This window comes from Lithobates pipiens, unplaced genomic scaffold (genome assembly GCF_037356315.1).
Source record: "Lithobates pipiens isolate NorthernLeopardFrog02 unplaced genomic scaffold, aLitPip1_a1.2 Scaffold_10, whole genome shotgun sequence".
NCBI lineage: Eukaryota > Metazoa > Chordata > Amphibia > Anura > Ranidae > Lithobates > Lithobates pipiens.
Genome location: NW_027507686.1, coordinates 169,960,858 through 169,988,569, shown reverse-complemented (window position 1 = coordinate 169,988,569; position 27,712 = coordinate 169,960,858). Strand labels below are relative to the sequence as shown.

General features: G+C 39.7%; 1 protein-coding gene across 1 annotated transcript; it reads left to right on the top strand.

Moving 5' to 3' along the window:
- Positions 1–6,653: 6,653 nt before the first annotated feature.
- Positions 6,654–27,679, top strand: CEND1 (cell cycle exit and neuronal differentiation 1). The gene is made up of 2 exons (XM_077459768.1): positions 6,654–6,994; positions 19,772–27,679. Exon 2 carries the CDS (start codon positions 19,859–19,861, stop codon positions 20,213–20,215), a length of 357 nt encoding a protein of 118 aa, XP_077315894.1. The 5' UTR covers positions 6,654–6,994; positions 19,772–19,858; the 3' UTR covers positions 20,216–27,679.
- The last annotated feature ends 33 nt before the right edge of the window (positions 27,680–27,712 follow it).

Sequence of the window (27,712 nt, the reverse complement as noted above, 5' to 3'; positions counted from 1 at the left end):
TTGACCACACACGGATGCACAAACAGTCCGTCGAAAGCTTGCGCGATGACGTGTACAGCACGTATGACGGGACTAGAAATAGGAAGTCCAATACACAGCAAAGCACCCTTCCCCCGTGTAAATCCTTCCTGGGCATGCGCCATTCTTAGTCCGTCGAACTAGCCTACCGACGAGCGGATTGTCCGCTGAAACCAAAGTACGACGGACAGAATTTCGAAAAATCCGAAATACTTAGTACGCCAGACTGCACGCTGAAAAAGTCCGCTGAAGCCCACACACGAGCGGACTGTCCGCTGAAATGTGTTTTGACGGACTAAGTACGCCCGTGTGTACGCGGCATTAGATTTAGAGCAACTGGACTTCGAAGTGCACTTGCAGTGCAAAGTGGATTTGCCTTTCATAAATAACCCCCAGACTGTTATTGTAACTGTTCTTATTCATATATTTGTTTGCCAACTGTATACCCTAATTGCTACTGTTTATATATTTGTTTTCCAACTGTATATCCTATTTGCTACAATTCTATATACCCTACATTACCAACAGTATTAGGACGCCTGCCTTTACACGTACATGAACTTTAATGGCATCCCAGTCTTAGGCCTGGTTCACGCTTATGCATTTTTTTGTAGCTAAAGGCTAAAACAGCCATCAGTCCAGGCACCTGGCAGATCCAGACTTCATTGTCGGGATGGCGCGATGCCTGGACTAATTCCAGTGACGTCAGCAGACTTCAGACCGCTCTCTGCTGAAATGACATCACAGGAATGGAGAACGAATTGCACTCCTGTGACCCTTAGGAGAAGCCCAGCCAAACAAGCTCAGGCTGGACTTCTCCTTTAATCACCACTGTTTTTTTTATTTTTTGCTAAATAAACAAGGAAAAAAATCTTTCTGTATAAATTTAGGCCAAAATGTATTCTACTACATTTTTTTGGTAAATATAACCCAAATCAGTGTATATTATGTAGTCTGTAGGAAAGTTATAGAGTCCACAAACTATGGTATATACTGTGTGTATGTGTATATATATATATATATATATATATATATATATATATATACACATATAGATATATATACACCATTATTTTCCAGCACTGCCTTAACCCTCTTGGGCATGACCATCACCAGAGCTTCACAGGTTGCCACTGGAGTCCTCTTCCATTCCTCCATGACCAGGGGCGTTGCTAGGTGGCAAAAAGACCAGGGGCTTCATCCCAAAGTCCAAGACCAGAAACGGTGGGGTGCGGTTGGGTGGTATATGCGACGCAGGATTTATTTTTGGCTGGGCCGTGACCTACCTGACCCACATACACTGATGATAGTGACCTACATACACTGATCTACCTATCCTACATACACTAACGGTAGTGACCTACATACACTGACCTACCTAACCTACATACACTAACGGTAGTGACCTACATACACTGACCTACCTAACCTACATACACTAACGATAGTGACCTACATACACTGTTCTACCTGACGTACATATACTGACGTACATACACTGACCTACATACGCTGACTTACATACACTTACCTACCTGACCTACATACACTGACCTACATACACTGATGGTAGTGACCTACATACACTGACCTACATGACCTACATACACTGACCTACATACACTGACGGTAGTCACCTACATACACTGACCTACCTACACTGACCTATCTACACTGACCTACATACACTGACGGTAGTGACCTACATATTCTGACAGTAGTGACCTACATACACTGACCTACCTGACCTAAATACAATGACCTACATACACTGATGGTAGTGACCTACATACACTGACCTACCTACACTGACCTACATACACTGACGGTAGTGATCTACATACACTGATCTACATACACTGACCTACATACATTGACCTACATACACTGACCTACCTACACTGACCTACCTACACTGACCTACCTACACTGACGGTAGTGATCTACATACACTGATCTACATACACTGACCTACATACATTGACCTACATACACTGACCTACCTACACTGACCTACATACACTGACGGTAGTGATCTACATACACTGATCTACATACACTGACCTACATACATTGACCTACATACACTGACCTACCTACACTGACCTACATACAATGACGGTAGTGATCTACATACACTGATCTACATACACTGACCTACATACATTGACCTACATACACTGACCTACCTACACTGACCTACCTACACTGACCTGCCTGACCTACATACACTGGCATTTACATACACTGTCTGACCTACCTCAGCTCAGCCGTGGTGTGCGGTGTTACAGCAGGCAGTCAGTCAGTCAGAGGAGGAACCGAGGAGGAGAGAAGAGCTGCCCGCCGAGCGCCAAGTGGGGATGTGGCACGGTGGCCGCATTGTAATTCCTGCCTTCTGGAGCCTGCAGCGCCCATTGGACCAGTGGGACGTCCATCATAGGCATTGCAGGCTCCAGAAGGCGTGACCTGCTATGGCACTCGGCCACACTCGGAGGCACTTGGCTGTGCTGAGCCACACTCGGCGGCGCTCGGGATCAGATTGGTCCTGGCGCTCGCCGCTCAGGGCTAAAAATGGAGAGCTGCATGCCTGAGACTCGGGGCTTTTCGGCATGACATTCGGGGCTTCAGCCCCCCCAGCACCCCCTCCCGACGACCCTGTCCATGACGACACCATGGAACTGGTGGATGTTAGAGACCTTGCACTCATCCACCTTCCATTGAGGATGCCCCACAAATGCTCAATAGAGTTTAGGTCTGGAGACATGCTTGGCCAGTCCATCACATTTACCCTCAGCTTCTTTACCAAGGCAGTGGTCGTCTTGGAGGTGTGTTTGAGGTCGTTATCATGTTGAAATACTGTCGTGTGGCCGAGTCTCTGAAGGGAGGGGATCATGTTCTGCTTCAATATGTTTGCCACCACACACGCTTGACACCATCTGAACCAAATAAGTTTATCTTGGTCTCATCAGACCACTGGACATGGTTCCAGTAATCCATGTCCTTAGTCTGCTTGTATTCAGCAAACTGTTTGAGGTCTTTCTTGTGCAATATCTTTAGAAGAGGCTTCCTTCTGAGACGACAGCAATGCAGACCAATTTGATGCAGTGTACGGCATATGGTCTGAGCACTGACAGGCTGACCCCCCCCACCTCTTCAACCTATGCAGCAATGCTGGCAGCACTCATACATCTATTTTCCAAAGACAACCTCTGGATATGATGCTGAGCACGTGCACTCAACTCCTTTGGTCAACCATGGTGAGGCCTGTTCTGAGTGGAACCTGTCCTGTTAAACCGCTGTATGGTCATGGCCACCATGCTGCAGCTCAGTTTAAGGGTCTTGGCAGTCTTTTTTATAGCCCAGGCCAGTGATGGCGAACCTTGGCACCCCAGATGTTTTGGAACTACATTTTCCATGATGCCCATGCACTCTGGAGTGTAGGCCATCTTTATGTAGAGCAACAATTATTTTTTTCAGATCCTTAGAGAGTTCTTTGCCACAAGGTGCCATGTTGAACTACCAGTGACTAGTATAAGAGAGTGAGAGTGATAACACCAAATTTAACACACCTGCTCCCCAGTCACACCTGAGACCTTGTAACACTAACGAGTCACATGGCACCAGGGAGGGAAAATAGCTAATTGGGCTAAATTTGGACATTTTCACTTAGGGGTGTACTCACTTTTGTTGCCAGTGGTTTAGACATTAATGGCTGTGTGTTAAGTTAATTTGAGGGGACTGCAAATTTACACTGTTATACAAGCTGTACACTCACTACTTTTCATTGTAGCAAAGTGTAATTTCTTCAGTGTTGTCACATGAAAAGATATAATAAAATATTTACAAAAATGTACTCACCTTTTTGTGAGATAGTGTATATGTATAAATTGATCAATCCTGATGTACTGAGGATCTCAATATTTGAATCCCAAAAATGCCAGAACGGTACAAACATCCCCCATATTACCCCTTTTTGGAAAGTTGATGGTCCAAGCTATTTAGCAAGAGGGATGTCGCATTTTTTTAAAGTTGTAATCTTTTGTCACAATTTTTTGGAAAACTAACCGGTTCCCGACCGGCTCGTGTACATATACTGTGGCACATGGACAGGTGACAGTATGTAAAAATAATAATAATGATGTTTATTAAGACAAGACAAGAAAAAATACAATTGACAGTGCATGGTAGCAACACATAGATTCTATGCCACTGATCTAATACTAATTATTTAATAATTGTTTTTCAATTGTTTTTTATATTTTTTCTTTTCTTTAGAATCTTTTTTCTTTACATACTGTGGCCAGAGCAATACAGTCTTACCATAGTAACACTGGGGAGGTGATCAGGATTTTTTCTTTTTGGACACACTATGATACCTCCAAACTGTCCCTGATTTCGAGGGACTGTCCCTGATTTGGAGCAATCCCTCTGTCCCTCATCCCTCCTCATTTGTCCCTCATTTTGGTCTGTGCTATATAGCTGTATATAAAATGCACTTTTTATCTTTCAAAAAATGTTTCCCAGCGCTAAATCTTTCATTCAATCTCTAAATTGCTGCATTTGTACATTTTAAAAGCCAATATATGAAGAACACTGAAGTCGTATATATACATACCTCAGATGTAGTATATCATCCTGGACCCACTTTATTAATCTGTGTAGCAAGTTTTGTTCAGTTAATTTAATTACATATTTTCTTATTTTACAACTTTCTGTATTCAACATATTAACGCAATTAGTGGCCTTTCCATGCCTACAGTTTGAACCCAATAGGGGTAGGCTGGTAAAGACTATCAATTACTGTATTTGTATAAGAATAATCTTAGGAACTAATGCAACTAAATTGGTTACAATAACTATCGTGACAGTGTCCATCTGTATTGTTAAGAAAATTCCTACAATAAAAATCTATTGTTAAAAAAAAAAAGAAAAGAAAAGCCAATATAAAGGAATAGTAGTAGTAAAAAAAAAAACACTTGTGGGTTTAATTAACCTTTTTTTGGGTTAATTCTCCTTTAAGGGTATGTGGCAGGGGGCGTGTCCTATGCCTACATACCTTTGATAGTAGGTGTCCCTCATTCCCATCTCAAAATGTTGGGAGGTATGCACTGTGATTGCTTAGAGTTGTGAATTTCACTGTTATATGCAAGCATTTTTACAGAATTAAATAAATTAATTCAGTGTTTATTGTGATTAGCAGTGATTGGCCACAGCTAATCACAAAGTACAGATGGGCTGTGATTGGCCCTGTCTGTACCATGTGATCACTGTGACCAGTCTCAGCTAGCAACACAATTGTAAATAATGAATGGCATGAATCAAAGACATTCATTGTTTACAATTGTCATGTGATCTGCTGTTATTGGTCACAATGATCACATGGTGGCGGCAGCGCGCCGGTGCACTAATCTGTCATCCACTGTGTCCGACGGACAGATCGTGCCGCATCACGGTGTGTACAAGGTGTGTTCTAGGGAGGACATCATATGACATCCAACCAGAATAATGGGGCTCTTGCTGAGGCATCATTTTACAATGGCCCGGCAGGAAGCACTTAAAAATACCTCCCAACATTTTTAGATGGGAATGCAGGACACCTACTCACAAACGTATGTAGGCATAGGACACGCCCCTACCACACCCCCTTAAAGGAGAATTAACCAAAAAAAGGTTAACTAAATCCACAAGGACTGTTTTTTACCACTACTATTCCTTTATATTGGCTTTTAAAATATACAAATGCAGCAATTTAGAAATTGGATGAAAGGTTTAGCACTGGGAAAAACTTTTTGAAAGATAAAAAGTGCATTTTATATACAACTATATGGATCAGACCAAAATGAGGGTCAAATGATGGGGAAAGAGGGACAGCGTGACATTGCTCCAAATCAGGGACAGTCCCTCGAAATCAGGCACAGTTGGGAGGTATCAGTTAAATGTGAATACTGTGCTGAAACTGAAAGCCTAGCACAGTGATGGCGAACCTTGGCACTCCAGATGTTTTGGAACTACATTTCCCATGATGCTCAACCACACTGCAGAGTCCTTGAGCATCATGGGAAATGTAGTTCCAAAACATCAGGGGTGCCAAGGTTCGCCATCACTGGCCTAGCATTTGGCTTGCAGTTGAAGCGCAGCCTAATTCACTTCAATGGGTTCACGCTCAGCGGTGGTATTGCCCGACAAACACAACAGAGGTCATCATTTTTGTTACTGTGCTTCTCAACTGCTTTATATCAACGCAAGTGTAAACTATGCCTAATAAAAGTAAAGGACAGTAAATAACCTTTATTTTCACAGGCAGTGTATGAGCTAAACATTTTTTTTTTTTAATATTGTTAATGCAGAGAGTAAACTTGATTTGCTTAATATATAAGAATATAATATGAGGGCATGCAACACGTTACACATTGTCTGTGATTTAGACAGTAGGTCTGTGCTAGTTCTATGGTGTCTGTTTATTTCTACGACGAGTCCTTATAATCCGTACTGCCAGCATTCACTGACTGCTGTGACTGCACAGCTCAGCCATTACAGCCTAATAAGTTCTGTCACTAAGCAACGGTTCCCATGGAAACAATGACGTATCGTCGACATCACTAGCCCTGAGTCATGCTTTCCTTCCCCTTGTACATCGACAAGGTCACATCCACTTTCAGGAAAATAGGTGGAATAAATAACTCCGCTTATTTTCCCACTAGTGATTTTATCTTTCATTAAACAGCACAGGCTGAGTTTCTGCATGACCCCATTCTAGAGTCTCTGAATTGCAGCTCGGAACAAGTGAAAGCTTATCCCCGTCCCCCCTATGTGTTTTCTAGGATGGTACATTTGTAACGCAATACCTATCCAGCTTGTGATTGGACAACCTTACTCTCTACCCCCTCTCATTGCTGCAGCGAGTGAGGCATTGTGGGAAACTCCCAGGTTGGGTCCTGCAGAGCATCCTCTGCGTGCAAAGTGGTGAAGCTGGAAGGTAACGTATGATATATTTCTTTAAAGACGATAACAGACTTTATTATAGTATAGTAAAGCTGGCTATGTCCTGTGTCCATAACATTTCATTCAAACACCACATTCACATATATTACATTTTTTTATATATCATGTGTTACTTATATTACTTTATTATTATTACTTTATTATTCTAGGAGGGATGACACAAAACTATGCTTACTAGCTGTTGCAAAAGTGTTGTTCTATGATAAGCTGAACATATTAGCTTACCCTGACTTGCTGGGACTTACAGTTCTACAACTTTCACACTGCAAATCCCTGGACATGCTACTGCTAGTCATATTGGGGGTGATTTACTAAAACTGGTGCAGCCGTGCATAGTAACCAATCAGCTTCTAACTTCAGCTTGTTCAATTAAGCTTTGGCAATAAAACCTAGAAGGCGATTGGTTACTATGCATAGTAACCAATCAGCTTCTAACTTCAGCTTGTTTAATTAAGCTTTGACAATAAAACCTAGAAGGTGATTGGTTACTATGCATAGTAACCAATCAGCTTCTAACTGAAGCTCATTCAATTAAGCTTTGGCAATAAAACCTAGAAGGTGATTGGTTACTATGCATAGTAACCAATCAGCTTCTAACTGAAGCTCATTCAATTAAGCTTTGGCAATAAAACCTAGAAGGTGATTGGTTACTATGCACAGCTCCAGCAGATTCTGTGTGCACCAGTTTTACTAAATCTCCCCCATTATGACAAATTACTGTGTTATGGTCTAATATTTGTCAGCTATCCTGCTTATAATAGGTTCAGTTTACACTATAGAAGGATAAAGTTATTTTTTTCACCCAAGTGCAGACATACCCCACTTTTAAGTACACAATTGGGCTTATTTACTAAAGCTGGAAAGTGCAAAATCAGGCTCACTTCTGCATAGAAACCAATGAGCTTCCAGATTTTATTACCAAAGCTTAATTGAGCAAGCTGGGGTTAGAAGCTCATTGGTTTCTATGCAGAAGTGAGCCTTATTTTGCACTTTCCAGCTTTAGTAAATAAACCCCATTGTGTACTTAAAAGTGGGGTATGCCTGTAACTGTCATTTTTAAATCTCAGCTGGAAATAACTGTCATTTTTTTTAAATATAAGTGTCTTTATCCTGGTGAGTTATCTTTGTGAATTGAACCCAATGCATGCCAAGCAATGAACACTTTTCATCATGGTGACTGATGATAGTGATGATTTATAAAATAGGTATAAAAAAAGTGTTAGTTTACAATATTTGCTATATAAAAATCACATGAACTTTAAGCTGACTAGATCTAATAAAATACAAATAAAAGAAAAAAAATCAATATGAATTAATAATATGTTAAATGTTATTTGCATTACTAAGAAGTTGACTGCGTGCATATTTAATATTACCATAACCAATGATAAGTGTTAACAACTTCAAATGCAATTAAATATTTCATACCAGTTAGTTGACCTAAATGTCTGCTGCAGATATGTAAAGCAATGTCACTTTCTTGTAAAATTGTCAAGAATCTACAGATGATCAGCTCTTCCTTTCGGAAAGCAAGGCCCTGTACATAAGGCATCCTGATATCTGGTAGTTATCTATAGTAGTAGGAAGGACATTGGCAGAGGTGACTTTGTTGTAACTGCGGTTTACCGATGGCTGCATAATATTAACCCCAAGCGTGCTGGATCATTTGCAACAATAAGTTTTTTTCGAAGAAGGCCCATCTGGTGTATCCCTAGATAATGACGTAAGCCTCCGTATTCCCAGTTCAAGTAACATGAGACAGATCTCACTACGCCTGGTGGTGCTGTTGTGACTGTTCTCTAAAAAAAGGAGAAACGTGAGCAGGTTTTGCATTGCTGCTGTGAAATTAGACCCTCCAGCCGTTGTTCCATAGCCTAGGTTATAATCTGAAAGAGAATAGATGGGGAAATGCCAGTAGTCATATTTTATTGCCTTTTTCAAATTTGCACTGGTTTGTGGCTCCTCCCTTATGCAGTCTCTTTATTCAGCCAAAAAAACATTTATCTCCTGATAACTCGTAGTTCAAAGAGCTTTATTAACTAACCTAGAGCAATGATGCACAGTAAGGCGCCATAACTAAATTATGAATCAGCTTTGTAACAATTACTGCAGTCAGATTTATGAAAGATAGTGCTTGCTAGAGGCTTCTACACTTTGTTCTTATTAAATATAATGCAAAGCTTTTCCTTTTATTATCTCACAGTAAAATAATTGCTTTAAATGATATTTCCACTTTTGCAGGAAAATTTGCATAAAACATTCTTACTTAGTTCTCTTTATGAGGTGGCTGGGGAGCTATGTTTGCCATAATTGAACCTTTCTGTACTATGCTGACAGATATCGTTATCAGTTGTAAACCAGCTTTGACCACTTCTGTATTAACAAGGGGCTAACGATGTAGACACTAGGCTTTGAGAAACACATAAAAGTTAAGAAATATTTGAAAAAATAGGTATGCAGCAGTGGCGGGTGGTGGTCATTTTTTTGGGGAGGCGGGCATCATGGGCGGCTTCCCGTTCCCCTGCTCTCCTGTGCGGGCATAACCATGGCTTCTGTCGCCTCTTTCCTCCTTGGTGGCCAATCGAGAAGCTTCTCCTTTAGGCCCATCTCAGGCCCATTTCCTGATTTGCCAGGAGGAGTATTAGTGTGAAAATAGCTAAAATTCATTTGCTATTGTCACACAACTGGGTGGGCTTGGTTTGCTGTTCTCTGCATCCCGAGTCCACCCATTTTTGAAGGCTATTAGAGCCAATGGCTTTAATCATGTGGTTCAAAAAGACACCTTCACCATTGTAATTCATGTATCCAACATCCTGCATGGGGGCTGGACATGGATGGGGGGCAGCACTTGTGCGCCCTTATTGGATGGGCTGCCACTGTGATGCAGTGTGAACAAAGTTGATATTCATCTCATATGGAATTATTATATATGGTTTTCATTATTATAAGAAGAAATAATCCAAAAAGTCATATATAGTCTATTTTCATATTTCAGAACTGAAAGGGCTCTTTTCATCACTCAGTTAATTCCTCTTAGAGGAATTATGAGCAATTATATATTAATAGATATTCATAGATACAATAAAAGCACTTGATGAGCCCTGGGGAAGACAGAAAAGGAAGTACTGGGACTCTGGTTAAAGTGCCACATAAAATCCATTGATTGAAATTACTTCCAGATGTCTGTGGAAGAAAAGGATGCTTCAAATGATTATATACAATTCAAAGTTGATGTAACATAGTTTATATATAAATCATGAATGATATTACGATAATGCAACCTTGCTGTACATCTGCTCTTCTAAGGTGACCTTCAATTACCCACTGCTTCCATTTACATGAGTGCCTGAAGCATCCAATATGATCTGTATTACGATTTTAGAATTAATCGATAAAGTATGGGGCTTCATATAATCTGGGGATTTCTGAATTGTTTTCTGTGAGCCAGGTATAGGCCTCTTTTTTTTTCTATAGATTTCCTATACATTTGATATCTTCCATAGTATACCAGTTCTGGGCAGGAGATGATAGGTATAACTGACATTTGTTTCTGTACTGGGTCTTGCTTGATCAATCAGGAAAAAAAACAATAAATCTGGCTGTATATTCTGACCAAGTCTGGGCTGACAGTATGGCAATTATTTCTGACCTTGGCCAAAAGGATTGGTTTGACTGGTGTGAGTTCCTTGAGGCTGTCCAGTCTTCATCATCTCTGTATGGAATACTAAAATCCACTGCAAAATGTGAGCATACAGTACTACTTTGAGCCCAAAGCACAGTTTTGAGTTAGTAGTGGTGCCAATAAATAAATAAAAAAATATTAAATTGCCCTATTGCACCAAAGACTCTATGAAATACCTCAGGCAGGTTTCTGAGAGTGTTTGGAGATATGAACTAGTTGAACAAGGCAAAAGCCCCAAAATTGTGGGATAAAGTTAATTATTTTGCTTAATAATTCAGAATATTATTGTAGTAATTTTGATCACTAAGCATGTAAGGAGGCTGCTGATTGGCTGACTGTTGGCACCAAATAACCCAAGCTCCCACCCCACTTCTTCTTGGATAGGACTACAACCCACTGCTGGTAGTTCTTAACCTTTGCCATATTATGCCCAACTCCTTGCCATCTGCCTTCCCATAACATCCCCAGCCATTAGCGTTTATATTTATAGCACTACCCCCGTAGGAGTCGCTAGTATCACAGATCCCCCACTGCTGCACAGCCAATCACACAGCATTTCCTTTATGCACTCCAATGCAGAAATCAGCCCTTGGCTTGTTTATGATGTTTTATTGTGGATTGATAACTTGGATTGGGTAAGGAATTATGGGATGCCCAACCTGAAAAATGTCCAGAACTATGAACAAAGGGACAACTCCTCCCTGTTTACAAAAAGTCCACTTTTACTTCCTCCTGCACAAACTTCGTTTTCTCAGCAAAGCACCTGCTGCATTTGTTGAGGAAACTAACCGTTTTGTTGTTAGCTCAGCAAAGGCCCATCACAGGCAGGAACTCTTGTTTTGGAACAGTCAGCCCCTTGACAAAGTAGTGCAGAGAGCAAACAGCATGACATTCCTCCTTCTGCTTCCCTGTGGCCACTGATCCCAGTTCCACTTACCTGAAGAAAATTGCTAGCCCATCTGGCTGCCATCAGCCACACCTGGCTGATCTTCTTCAAAGTCCTACTGACTGACTTTCTTCCCCAGTCCTGCCCTACTGGCACACTTTCATGGAGATTCCCCAGGACAAGGAGAGCACTGTTAATGCTGACAGTCTCTCCCCTTGTGTTGTCCCTGCTCAGTACTGATCTCTACTCACTGTCAGTCTTTTGCTCTGTCCCGCTGCCTCTCCTGAATGTAATAATGTCACTGGTCCCCAAAAAGTGTAATTTGGGGTCAGATTTGTCCACCACAATGTTACAGTGCCACTAAAAATCGCAGATCACCGCCATTACCAGTAAGAACAATAAAAAAAAAAAAAAGTCCTGAATCTGTCCTGTAGTTTGTGGACTCGATAACTTTTGTGCAAACCAATCAATATACACCTATTGCCATTTTTTCTACTAAAAATATGTAGAAGAATATATTGGCCTAAACTGATTAATAAATTCGTTTTTTTATATATTTTTTGGGATATGAATTATAGCAGAAATACAATTTTTTTTTTCAAAATTGTCGGTCTTTTTTCATTTATAGGGCAAAAAATAAAAACCGCAGAGGTGATCAATTACCACCAAAAGAAAGCTCTATTTGTGGGTAAAAAATTACATCAATTTTGTTTGGGTACAGTGTGGCATGACCGTGCAATTGTGAGTTAAAGCGTTGCAGTGCCGTATCGCAAAAAAGTGGCCTGGTCATTAAGGGGGTGGCAAATCCTTCCGGGGCTGAAGTGGTTAAAGTGTAAATACACCTTTACAGAAAAATCTGTAAGGTGAACTTACACAGATCCCCCTACCCCCCCCCCCCCCCGGTCCTGCTGACCCGGACCTGGATCTCTAAGCCCTGCTAAATCTGCACCAGGAGCCCGGGGCATAGAAAACCTCTCTGCATCCACGCGTCTTCTGTATAGCTGACAGGATGAGCTATGCAGCTGCTAATTGGTCAACTCCTGCCATGTGACGGCGCTGACCAATTAATATGCTCCAAAACATTCCTCCTGACGAGGGTGTAAGTTCACCTTGCAGATTTCTGTAAAGGTGAACTTACCCTTTATGGGTTACAAACACTTTAAGACTCACAGGCTGTAGCATAAGTCAGGTACATTTTCCTACACTGCCACGTCTAGTAGCGCACACTAGAGGGTGCTACATATTTATAAGAAACGAATGTCCACACAAGTAATAGGGTTTTACACACTTTACTGTTGTTCTTGAAAGATGGCAGTGCATCCTCAAATCACATCACACAGCCATATTATCTGTTGTCGCTTGGTGTACTTCACAGATCACATATAGTGGATGGTCCGTAGCAGTCAATTGTGAAAGCTGCACATTGCACATCACACATCATTGACAAGCCATCTTCCCTTAAGACCTCTCCCCTCTTAATGGGAGCATTACAGTGCTGGGATCTAGCTCCCTGATGTTAGTTGCTTACATCCCAGGATCATCAGTATTCACTCGAGGGCTATGGCTTGCCCATTAGGACTTATACATAAAGCTCATAAATCCCTTCATGTCATTGCAGAGACTGGACTGCTGCAGCTGCACCTCTGGATTCTGTACACTTAGCCCAGGTGTCACTAGAAGTCCCAGGGGCATTAGTATGTTAGCCAGAGAACACTGGTCTGGCTTTAAAGGCCTTTTGCATCCCTCTTCCAGTTCAGTTAGATCATGTTCCAAGTCCAATCAGACTTTGTGTTGGCTAAGACAACTAAAGCTTGCTATTCTGGGTATTGGACTATCTCACCCAAGGCTTTCTCCTGTATGCAGGGCCTGTGCAGTAGCTGATTACATGCACATAGGTGTAGGGTGTGTGCCTCCCACTCCTTGTCTGCCTAGAATTCCTCCCATATTGGCTTTTATATGGCTAATGATTACACCCATGACATCACTACAGGAAGGCCTTGTCTACATAATTCGATATTAACATGCTATTCTGGGTCAGGGACACCTAGTGACAGACTAGCTAACTGCACCTGCTTACAAGCAACCGTTTTCACCAAATAGGGACAATTGATCTTGATAAAAAATCCAATAACATTTTACCAAATTGATTTCTGTCCTTGTTATCGCAAATGATTATTTTTAAACAGATTATTTGATTTACTAAAAGAGTAGAGCATGTTTACTGGAACATAAATTTCATATGAAAATGATCTATTTCTTTAGTAAATTGACCCTGTTACTTATCAATGTGTAATCCTATAATATGGCTCTAACAAAAACGTGTGCACTCTTAATCTTATACAAATCATGTGATGTAGTTTAAAATAAGCATGAATAACATATTTGTCAAAATGTATTTTAAAACCATATTGTACTCCCTAAACAGTGCTCTGTATCTATAACGATAGTTAGCTTCATATCTTTAACAAAGCTATTTTAAACCAACAGCAATAAAAACAGCTGAAAAGTGGCTCCTACTATATCTTTGTTAACTTGAAAAATACTATTGTGAAATTATCAATTCCTCTGTAGAGGGAAGCCTTTATAGTCAATACTTTAGGTGCAAGACTTCCAAACTTAAATTCAAACTATGAGAGGCAAATCTTGATAATCAACGTTGGTCATTTTCAATGTTCCCAGGCAAGGGAGTATCAAAAAAGGTCATGGAGAGCTGGCAATAATGGGCAGCTGCCGTTACTTTGCACAGATGGCCATCCTTGTCCTTTACTAGCATGTGGAATGCCATAAGACAGCAGAAGGCAGAGGAAAAATATGAAGAGGAAAAGGAGGGTTGGGGTGCTGCTAGTGAGGTGGAGGGTTGGGATTATAGCAGTGAGGTGGAATGTTGGGGTGCTAGTGGACGGGCAATGCTTCACCACTGCCCAATACAAGGGGAAAGTTGGGGGATCTACTGCCATCATTTCAGTGGAAGCCCAAAATGCAACACTTTAAAAAATGTGCTGCAACAAACTTTTGGCAGATTTCCTGATGGTGGTACGATGGAGGCCTGACTGCAGGCTGCAATCACAATACCTGAACCACAAAATTACTGATTACACTGTATGAGTGAAGGAATAGGAGGAAAAGGGGGGTTTGAGTTTTAGTGGTCAGATGGAGGGTAAGGAGTGAGGAGGAGGGTTGGCATGCTAACACTGAGGAGGAATGTTAGGGTGCTGGTGTGGTGGAAGGGGAGGAAATCAGTGGGGGACTTCAAGGAGGACATTTTTCCTCTCTTACCTTTGTGATACAAAAGATAAAAATTGTGGGATTTACTGCCACTATCCCAGAAGGGGTCCGCTTTTTGTGATGGTGGCAGGATACCCATCACTGGAGGCATAAAGGCAGAAGGAAAGGTTGTAGCCAAAAGTTGCCCACCTTTCCACAATGCAGGAGGAAGTGGTAGGAAGCATCAAATGGAGGGGAAAAATCCTGCAGCCAGGGGGAAGGGCAGGCAGTTGCAAAAATAAAGTGCACATTTCTAACACGTCCTATTTTATTTAACTTGTTTTTTTTTTACCTTGCTCCAGTCTAAGCATACCCTCCAGATTTTCAACACAGCAGGGAGTGATACAATTTACTGGTGGGTGTGCCAAGTTGTTGCCCTCAGTCACACCTCTGCAAAGGTCAGCTGAACAGGTATAGAACCAGAACATGGTACACAGTCAATTAATCAACATCAGAAAGTGGGACAGACAGAAAGTCAGGGAGTGTGTCGAATAGATACAAGTTGGTGACCGGTAACAGGAACTCAGGAAATAACAGACTGAGGTCTGGAATTAGAAAATTAACCTTTTTCTCAGGAAATGAGTGTTGGTGTGAGCACAAATAAGTAGTGAAGTTGATTGACAGGCTGGGCGAGCATTGGCTGTGTAGGTGTTATTTTAACCACCAGATGAAATCCAGCCACGCTTCTACCTGTTGGTCCTTGAACAACACAGGCTGTAGCTAGGAAGAAGAGACCACAAGTACCAGATAACCTGTGTCACATATTTGGTCTTAATCGAGAGGTGAGAGGTCAAAAGTCTTCAGAAAGAGCAGAAACCCAACATGTGATATAGCTGAGAGACAAACACTAGTCCAAACACTAGTCCAATAAGCCATTTCCCAACCCAAAATCACTGTTTTGCTATGTTTTCATTTTTTGATTAATTATTATTATCTTAATTAAAGAAGACATTTTTTTATAATATTCCTTTCTTTTCACAATTTTCATTTTTCTTTTTTCCTCATAAGGCCACCCCGCTGCTTTGACTCCCTGTGCAAAGATCTTAGTTAAAGCAGAGGTTCCGCCCACCCCTGCAAAAATTAAAAGTCTGCAACTACACATACTACAGCTGCTGACCTTTAATAATAGGACACTTACCTGTCCTGCAGTCCAGCGATGTCATCACCGCAGCTGATGTTTCCATCAGCTGTCGGGTGCTGCCGCCACCATTCCCGGTAAGGGAACCCGGCAGTGAAGCATTACGGCTTCACGCCCGGTCCCTAATGCACATGCGCAATGCATCACCACACTCTACTACTGGCCTGGCAGCGGGGGAAGGAGGGAGCCGAGCTACTGACATAATTTGCCGTGGCTGGGTCCCCCGAAAGGTGCCAAATGTGGCACCGGGGAGGGTCAATGGTCCCTAAAACAAGATAGAAAGGACAGAAATCTAACCTTTTATAGTGCTGAGGGCCAAATGCTGGTCCAAACCCAGCCATTATTCCACCTGCCATCACTATATTATTGTATATTTTTTTTATTATTTACAGGTTTATACTTTTTTAAAATTTTAATTTTTTTTTTCATTTCTAAATTTTTAACATAAGATCATCTTTGCCCTGGTGAACTAAACATAGGCAGGGTCCGCAAGACTAACTAAAATGCTTACAGGCAATCGTATCCATGGACCACTGGGTGTCAAGGATTACCACTGGCTGGAGTTGACCCAATATGAGTTTGAGGTACTACCCTGCCTTGCTGCACATGCCATGTCAGCACTGAGAATTTGACTTTTAATAACCAGGGGAGAGGGTGTCCAGTGTTTTTACTTTTTTTTTTCAAAGGATGCAGTAACATTCTGCAAAAAAGGCAGCTTTTAAATGGACTGTCAGCAACAACAGCCTGATGAACTGTAATCACTCCAAGCTAAATCCTATACAGTAAGTGAACAAACTGCCAGAAGCAGGACCATCTTTAACCACTTCAATACCAGGCCAATTTGAAGCTTTCAGTGCTGTGTCATTTTGAATGACAATTACCCAGTTATGCAACACTGTACCCAAATAAAATTTTTATAATTTTTATAATTTTTATAATTTTCTTGAGACAGATAGCGATTTATTTTGTTGGTATTTACCACCGGCTTTTTTTATTCTATGCTATATAAACAAAAAGTTTGAAAAAAAAATAGTTTTCTTAGTTTCTTTTATAAAATGTTGCAAATAAGTTATATTTCTTCATAAATTTAGGCCAACATGTATTCTGCTAAATTTCTTTGGTAAAAGTTACCATACTTACAGTGCCTTTCAAAAGTATTTACCCCCCTTGGCATTTTTCATGTTTTTTTTGCCTCACAACCTGGAATTAACATGGATTGTTCGAGGATTTGCAGCATTTAATTTACAGACCATGCCCACAACTTTGAAGAGGTTTTTTTTTTTTTTTTTTTTTTTTTGTATTGTGAAGCAAAATAACAGAAAACATCAGTGTGCATAACTATTTACCCCCCTAAAGTCAATACTTTGTAGAGCCACCTTTTGTGGCTATCACAGCTCCAAGTCACTTTGGATAAGTCTCTATGAGTTTGCCACATCTTACCACATCTTTGTGCCCATTCCTCCTTGCAAAACTGCTCCAGCTCCTTCAGGTTGGGTGGTTTATGCTTGTGAACAGCAATCTTTAAGTCTAACCACAGATTTTCTATTGAATTGAGGTCTGGGCTTTGACTATGCCATTCCAACACATTTACATGTTTTCCCTTAAACCACTCAAGTGTTGCTTTAGCACTGTGTTTGGGGTCATTGCCCTGATGGAAGGTGAACCTTCATCCTAGTCTCAAATCACACACAGAGTAGTACATGTTTTGCTCAAGAATATCCCTGTATTTAGCACCATCCATCGTTCCCACAACTCTGACCAGTTTCCCAGTCCCGACAGCTGAAAAACATCCCCACAGCATGATGCTGCCACCACCATGTTTCACTGTGGGGATGGTGTTCTTTGGGTGATGTGATGTGTTGGTTTTGCACAAGACATTGCGTTTTCTTTGATGTTCAAAAAGTTAAATTTTAATCTCATCAGACCAGAACACCTTCCTCCATACATTTTGGGATTCTCCCACATGTCTTTTCGCAAACTCAAAATATGCTATTTTGTTTTTTGCTGAAAGTAATGGCTTTCTTCTGGCCACTCTGCAATAAAGCCCAACTCTATGGAGCATACGGCTTATTATCGTCCTATGTACAGCTACTCCAGTCTCTGCTTTGGAACTCTACAGCTCCTCCAGGGTTACCTTAGGTCTCTGTGCTGCCTCTCTTATTAATGCGCTCCTTGCCCAGTCCGTGAGTTTTGGTGTGCTGCCATCTCTTGACAGGTTTGCTGTTGTGCTATGTTCTTTCCATTTGGTTATGATAGATTTGATGGTGCTCCTAGGGATCATCAAAGATTTGGATATTTTTCTATAACCTAACCCTGACTTGTACTTCTCAACAACATTTTCCCTTACTTGTTTGGAGAGTTCCTTGGCTTTTGGAGCCTTTCAAAAAGGTGTGTATATGTAATGACAGATCACGTGACACTTAGATTGCACACAGGTGGACATAATTTCACTAATTATGTGACTTCTGGAGGTATTTGGTTGCACCAGAACTTTTTATGGGCTTCATAACAAAGGGGGTGAATACATACACACATGCCAATTATCAGTTTTTTTTACTTCACCAAACATTGAACTAAAGGCTGTAATGTAACAAAATAGGTAAAAAGCCAAAAGGGTGAATACTTTTGCAAGGTACTGTAAATCACTGTATATTATTTAGTCTTTGTGATAGTTATAGATAGTTTTAGAATCTACAATCTATGGTATATATGGTACACCAATCTGTGTTCTACTGTGCCCGGTGGACACAGTTGGTCACAGATTGCACCGCTGCGTGGCCTCTAAGGAGTGTGCAAGGTACGCAAATGGGAGGACATTATATGAAATCCTACCATAATAACAGTGCTCTTGAAGTTTTTTTACTATAGGGCAGGCGAGAGGTGGTTAATCAGGGAGAACATAGAGACAAACATAGAGACAAAGAGTACTACTGTTTTAATTCAAGAATTAAAAAGATAAATCTGACAATATCACTTCAAGAAATCCTAGAATAAAAATTGTAGCCAGCAACAATTAGGAAATATTTCATATGAAAAAAAAACACATGCACCCTTCTTTGATTGTACGGTATTGATATAAATGCATTTCAGCCAAGAAAAATGATGGTAACCCAGTCTTTTAAAATATGGGGGGTGGCACATAACAAAGCTGATATTATTGTCAGTTCTAAGCCACCTGTCCTAAGTTCAAAGGCAAGGAAGTCCATTACTGGTAGTTGGTTTTTGTGGCATCATAATCGCACTTCAGTTTACCGGTCTGCAAACCTATATTCAGCCGGAACCTGAATCTCATCCCTCCTACAATGGTCACACCAGCAAAGTGAATTTTTTTCAAGACACATTTTTTTATGCAATATTCTATGCAGATAATTCCTCCAATCAGCTGTCTTGGCTGATTGGAGATGTGCACTTAACAGTATATAAAGATGAAGACAGCAGATATACATGTAAAACGTATGTAAGGAGATTTGTTTTATCTCTGTGTATCATCTGAGGCTGTTTACTTCACTGGATATATGTGAGGGTTTACATCCACTTCAAGCCAAATTTTTACATTTCGTCCCTAGCACCACCTGCTAGTGAAATCTGAGACTTACTTACATATGTACTTTATCAACTTGGGACATGATTTTGTTTTCTGTGTACATTTAGCAGTGGCAATACAAGAGTGTAGGAACCACAGAGGGGCCAATGGAACTGGGCAGATTTTCATAATGAAAAAATAATCTTTAATTATGTTTTGAATACATTTTTTTTCTTTTTTTTTTCTTTTGTTTGACAGAGTCATCTGAATGAATTAGTGTGCACAATCATTTATTATTGCTGAGCCTAAAGCAACTTACAAAGCTGTAAGTAGCGGGATTTCAAAATGGAGCCAAAGCCAAGATCCACCAGTGTCAAGAAAGCAGACAAAGGCAACCCAGCCACTAGTGGAGACAAGAAAGAAGGAACTATCAAAGACCAGCCTAATCCAACAGCTAAGAAGGTTACCACAGGAGACACTGCACCTGTCAACCATGAAGACTCAAAACCCACTGTTCCTGAGCCACAGGCACCACCAAGTGCACCAGAGAACAAAGCCGATGGGGAAGAAAATGATTCATCTAATGGAGCTGCAGATGGTTCAGGATTTGAGGGTCTTAAGCCACTGCTGATGGCCGCAGGAGTGGCTGTTGCTGCTATTGCTGTTATTGTGGGTGTTGTGTTCTTAGCACGCAAAAAATAAACTGATAATTGTACATTGGAGAAGATGTATAGAGAAGTCCAAGCAGAGGCAAAGGTGTATACTTTCTTCAAAGAATGATGCATGCCACAGAATGGTCACCTTATCTTTACATATGGTCTCACAGATGTCACAGAGTAGGGGAAAAATGACATTTTGTTTTACAGGTTTCAAAATGGCTTCAAGGCCGCTGTATGGACATGGTTTTTGTCTACAGTTTCTATTATCTGTCATTGCCTTCTTCACTCAACTACACATACACGTTTTGCCTTTTTAAGACATTTTCTTCCTATTTTGTTGGTAAGAGGTCTGACTTGCTAAAAAATACAAGTTAATTGAATTAGATTTTTTTAATTTGTTACTTTATCTATATGCTGCTGCTGGTTGGATTTTCTTTGTTGGCCCTATTTTTTATTTTTTGCGTTGTCTTTTTTTGTATTCTTCTTCTCAGGCCTCAAAGGGTAGCTAAGTTATATTGTTTGCATTTGACTTCTATCTGCTCTATCTGACTTCTGTTCTATATTTAATTGGTCTTCCTATATCAGAAATTATTTTTGAATCCTATTTAAAACCTTTCCCTCCTTTTATAATCACCTGCACAATGCGTTATTGCTAATTGCAATCGACAGGCACTTAAACATATCTTTGTGGTTCTAATTACAGAGATAATGTTGGTAGTAATTGTTCTGCAAAGAAGCAATAAGTGATCTGAGGTAACATGGCTGACAAATGGGCATCATATGATTATCCAATTTTGTCCATTAAAAGTAATCTTTAGAAGCTTTGAAATGGATTTGTGCTTTTGCTATTGTTAGTGTCTTTCCTGTTTCGCCATGGTACATTTTATCCCTCTCTGCTTGGAAATAGGACTACTTCATATCGTTTTATATAAAGCTGTCATTTACTCCAAAACTCTCTCTTCGTCACAGTTATCTCAGCATTTGTAGGCCCATTAAGTATTAGAACATACTTTGCTAACACTCCCTCAAAGATTAATTCATTGTTGCAGTTTATTGTTTTATATATAACCTCACCAGAATATAACTTTTGTGTCAATAACCTACCTTCGGTGCTGATGTAAGTGGCATCTTGAACTACATAATATGTTGAATTACATAATATATTACAGTTCCCATTAACAGTCTTCAAGCTGCTGGAATACAAAATCTTCAGCATGACTCATAAGATTTTCACTATGTTTCAGGCTATCTCTATGAGATGTTTGTACTTAGGTTTCATCATGGTGTTATATCATTTCTTAATTCCTGGATTTTAAATATGCCCAATGCCAACATCTGCTGGTAGAAAGTCACAATGTTTAGAGACTCAGGCAATTAATTGTCACTAACTAGGGGTGAGTGACACAATAGTTGCCTCTGCTAGATGACAAGCACCATATTTATGGTTAGTCGGACCATATATGGACCGATAACTTAAACACACTTATGTGAAAAATGGCAAAAGACGAAATCCTGAGACAAAATATATTGTGGTCCAAAGCATTTTAGCAAGTTCTAAATCCCAAGGAAGTTGGAGACTAAGCTATAGTCTGAGTTTTCAAAGATTTGAGACTGTGTTAAAGTAAATATACCTTAATAGTATATAGTTTCACTTATTTTAGTAGACAGTACTGGGTAGGCATTATTTTATCTAACTGCATACAGCATTTTGGAAAAAATGTAAGATTTATTTTTTTACATTGGTAAAATTGAAACCTATGTATATGCAATACCTTCTATGTTCATCAAATGAGCTCTTGAAGCCCTAGCAAATATTATTCTGCCCCAAGCACTATTTTTGTTGAATTAACAAAGCGTATAAATGCAATAAAACAAAAGTGATAAAAGCAGATTTGATTAAGGCTCATATTTGTAAAGTTATCTCTGCCATATAGCAAATCTCTGCACGCTTGCCATGAATTATGATGAGATCCTAGTGAGCCTTATTCTTCCTGCAGTTAGCTTATTCCATCACATGTAGAAAGGGGGCTAAAAATCCCTCACACATACTTGTGAGTTGTTATCCATTTAGTAATATGCCTTTATGAAAGATGCATCATCTAGTGTTTGTTTCATTGCATGGTTTACAAAAGGGTGAGGGTTTTCACAGGAGAACATCACCTATACATGAAAATATAGCCAAAAATGGACTTGTCATCTATACATACCCAAGGCAACCATACCATAGACAAAATACATTTGCAGTGCATCAAGAACCACTAAAGCTGGCCACAGACATGATATTTGACAATTAACATTTATTTTTTAATGACTAGCATGCAAAGACATGCATTGTTATACAACAAGTGTGCGGGAATCCAATCAGTTAGCCCTATCGCTGAAATCCAAAGTGTATATTAACTACTACCCCTGATAATTAATCATCCAAGGCTTTCTTCTGCTGTAGTCTGAAGTGCCATATATATGATAATTGTCACCTGATTAATTCTTATTTCTGGTGATCATCAAGTTCGAGCTTTGCTTAACGGGTTAGACTTGATTTCACTAATACGGACCACTGTGTCTTCTTAACTGACTGTGACTGTGAATAATCAGTTATTGTGTCTTGCTAACTTGGCTGTAGAGAGCAGTGATAGTCACTAACTGATGGAGCATGGTGCATCATCAGAGACTACCATTGCTGGTGGACCATGGGAGATTACTAGTTCCTGAGTAGTTCCTGAGTAGTGCAGTCAAAGACTCAACCATGTAGTAGAACATTACTGTCCTACTGCATTTAAGTGCTAGATTTGTCTTGTATTGTGGTCTAAATTAGGTTTTATAAGGCAGAACTAGATCAGAAGTCACTAACCTCTTTCAGCTTGTGGGTAAAAATGAAGCATCGCATAAGAATCCTCTACAAAAGTAATGATAATAGTGACTGTACAATGATAATAAGATTTAAATAAAAATTATAGACACATGAACTAGTTTCATAAATGAATGTGTCATTCTTACAGACCAGTCTATCAAGCTAAGCACTGATTTTGAGCTGCTCTTCTGAGTTGCTTATGATTGTTTCTGAGTTGACATGAGCTGCTTCGGAAAGGATTTATGCTGCATTTGCATTTACTTCTTGGGGGAAGAACAGTAGATAATACATAAAAAAATGGCCAAGTACAGAAGCCCTAATCTACATGTGAAATACAGTTCCCACTGTTAGGAATCACTAATACTTTCTGCTCAAGACATTGAGAAATGGATCATAAAGCTTTATGATGCACTGTATATAATAGATGTTGTTTCCAATCAAGGCATCTTCTCATTTTGTTCTGCATATTTATTTAATAAAAAAAGATGAGTGTTCACAGTGGGAAACTATCAGACATGACCATGCACTGGTATGATTCAGTTGCTAAAAGATGGATGGTTGCATTGGGTAACTGCACGTCTTTGCCCTTTTTGAAGTTTTTTCAAGCAACTCAGAACATCAACTGTATATTTGTATGTACTGAAGTTTTCATGATCACGAAATGGCCTGTGACAGTGTGTGATATTTGAGTTTTGTTACTACCTATAGGAGGCAAACCTCCTGTCTATTGCACTGGGTATTTGGGGAAAATATATATGCTGTACATTTTATAATCATTACGGTAATTGTTATCCATACAGCCTTTGCATGTGGTGCACTGGCATAAAGACATAAAATAAAGTTTTACCAGTAAACTATTTTATTCATAAAATATTGTTATACCTTCAGTACTGTTAATTACTGATTTTAAGTAGTATATTTCCAAACAAATATAAAATGTATATAATGAATTTTACCAAGCGTGACATTTGGGGATTTAGTGCTGGTATGTATTGGATGGATTAGTAATAGGAATTGCAAGCATGCATGCAATGGGTTCCCAGACGGATTCCTATGTAGTCATGCAGAATGCCTTCTCTATGCTCTAAATATGGATGCTTTAGTCACTATAGGCATGGAACAATTCTTTAATCCAGCATATTCTACAGATTTCTATACTAACAGATGCCATACACTGCTAATATCACACATAAGGCTAAACACATAAACAGCCACAGCCCACAGTACTCTTTGTGTGGCCTCTGGGCATGTGAAGCCCAAATGTCTAAAGTAAGACATGGAGCCTGAAACAAATAGATACTAATTTACCCACAAAGTTGCATCCTGCAGAACTAATGGTAAAAGAAGAGATTAACTTATTTTTTTCGCTATGCTGCCCACAAGGAAATAGTGATAGGAGGTTTGAGCTGTAATTCACATAAGCAAGACATTGCTTATAATGTTTTACATTGGAGAATTTCATGAAACTGAGCCATTTTAAGCTTACAGTCAGAGCCTGAACACTAAACAATTGAATAAGAATTCAAGTTAGGCTGCCACCGCCCCGCCTTTCCACCTTGCAAAGCATTCTATGAATGGTGCCCATACTGAGTGGCCGATCTCCTGTGTTCACAATGCAGCAGGGCAGTCACTCAACATGATACCCAGAAGCTAGTGGAGATCACTGGAATAGCGGTGTCTACTAAAATGATTTACAGATTCTAGAAAAATCCTACCAGTATGCTATATGTATAGTTGCATTGATCCAAGCTGGACCAATGTAACTAATGTATAAAAAATTCCATTCCTGGAATTCTTCTTTAAGGTTAAAATCAAGATTACATATTTGTTATCAGCAGCATAATGGCACTATGGTTTTAAATGTGGAACAAAATCATTTTATGAAAGCTGCATTATAAGATGGATTACTTCATATGTCATTAATTTTCCACCATTGCATATGGGTTACTTATTTGATATCTACAGGAAAACAAAGCATGTCTAACAAAATTATATTGCAACATACTTGTACTGTTAAGTATATCTAATTTCAAATATGATTCCTTGTGGTCCAGACACTGAAACCTTCCAAAAACAATTCACATTTTGAGGGAAAAAGGTGAACACAATATGATAAATGTTTTTATAGATGTCATTGTGCCCTTTGTACTATATAACTGAAGGAAAAAGCGCTGTCCCTGAAAGACCCCACATCTTGTGATTGGTATGGTATTTCTGGTAAGTCACATAATTAATGTATCTATGGCCAGAGAAGAATCAAAGAGTTGTTCATCTGACTCTAAAAGCAGATAGAGCTTTGAGAAGCAATTTTGGGCATATGATCTACCCTTTTCCATGTGTATGTTGTCATGTAGGTACCAGGAAAATGGAATACTTACCCTTTAGTAATTTTCCTTTCCTGGTGCCTATTCATGACAGAATTCACATAGAATTGTAGATAAGAGACCCATTGCCCATAATCGCTTCACAAAGCTCTATCCACTTTTAGAGTGGAATGCCCAACTCTTTCATACTCCTCCGGTCGTAGACTCATCTATAATGCGACTGGTCAGAAGCACCACACGACTGTTAGAAAATGCAGAGTCTTGCAGGAACATCCTAGATCACCAGATTTATGTAGACCTTAGCAAGACATAGGCAGCTGTGTATGCTGCCGTGTAGGCACCAGGAAAGTGAATCTGGCATCAAACAAGATACTTAACACACAATTGTCTATATCTGTGCGGATTATTCTGAACAATTTTACTGCTGTGCATTTGAAATTAATTTCTTAATTTGCCTACCCATTCATCAGTGGGGTCTTGTGTGGAAAGTTACAGGGTTGCTGTGGTTCTTGTAGCAACTAATCATATTGCATCCCTATTTTTCTCACCACAGTATTGAAACTAAGGCTTAGTACACACTATGAGTCTTTTTCTGTTCAACCCAGCAGGTTGAACAAAAAAAACTGTTAGGACCGTTCTGAGCCACTGTACTAATGATCCGACATTAGTATAGTGATCGATCTCCCCCACTGAGCTTTTGCATTCGGACAGGATGTCCCTCGCCAGGACACTCCAATCAGTGCTTTTAGCCATTAGCCGAGAGCGCTAATCAGGATCTGGTCGGCTGCTGGTTTGCCAACATGAATGTCCGACAGAAGCGGGCCAAACGGCTAGCTTCTGTTGGACCAGCTGACGTACACATGGGTTGAATATCAGCTGATGTCGCCCCTGTAAACTAGGCTTAAGGCTGACTATACATTATACAATCTTTTTGTACAATTTTCTTTTAGATTTACCATGAGGTCAGACCTAAACACTTTCAATTTGTATGCAATCAGGTCTTAACCAACATACATGAGAAATCAACAATTCATTGGTTTGTAGTGAACATAAACTGTGCATAATTTACAATTTGCATAAATATTATTATGATAAAGTGTGAGAATACTGAAAAAGCCCCATGAACATAATATATCTCCAAATTTTCCTAGGTGAGAAAAAAATGTCACCTTCTAGCACAAAGTATGTAGACAAAGAACACACTCTTACTAAGAATAAACCTCTTAATGCCTCCGTAGGAGCTCTTTAAGTGGATATTAAGGCCGGAAGGCAGAGTTCCTGAACATGTGACCACTGTGATTGACTCTCACAGAGAACATAGGATCAGCAGTCCATTACAACATCCCCAGATTGTAAATGGTGACCACAAGCGGTGGTTGACAGCTCAGTCAGTGTGCTGGGAGCATGCAGTGATCATTCTCTCAGCACACAACAATGGAGCTCTGTGAATATATATGGTATTTGGGTTTGCTGCCACCTTTATACATTATTTTGGTGTGAACAAGTTGACATTCAAAATATGATTGGTTAAAACCACAAGTGCTTTTTTACCATTCCTTTTCCTTTATACTGGCTTACACCGGCTTTTTGAGAGAACAAATTCAATTATTTAGAGGTTGAATGAAAGTTTAGGGAAGTATAACATTTATGGTAGTTAAACATAATATATTATAGAAAGGTTTATAATAGATCAAAAAGAGGGACACCTAAGGAGGAAAGAGGGACAGAGGGATTATGTTCAAAATGAGAGAAAGGTCTTCGACCCGAAGGACAGATGGAAGCTATGAACTAAATCTCCTCTTTAATATCACTGAGGCATGCAAGCATATTTAATAAGGGTATGCAAAGACCAATAATGTGGAAAGTGCAGTAACCCATAGCAACCAATCAGATTTAATCTTCCATTGCTTTATAACAAGACTGCTGAATGGTATCAATAGGCAACTGCACTTTGCATGATTCCCGATGATGCAATAAATAAGCCGGAATAGGTAATTTTGGTAGTTATAAACATAAGTGCAAATGATAAAATGGGTGGATGACAGATTTCATACTGGTAGTAGTAAGTATCGCTAAGTTTCTTTCCTATCTGGTACAAGTACATATTGTATAAGTGTAAGACAATGTGTAATTTGACTTTAAAATAATTTGCCACCAACACCTTTTTCATCTCACTCAAGCCTCTGTTGGACTTCTTCAGTGTCATTGGTGACTTTACCAAATGGAAACTGTATGGCTGTGATGTGTGAAACAGAAATAATAAACACCTTAGACTTTGAGTAGGAATGTATGATTATGAATCAAATGTACCTAATAAAATCTTAAACACTTATTTTATGCTCTGTGCATACATGGAATTTGTGGT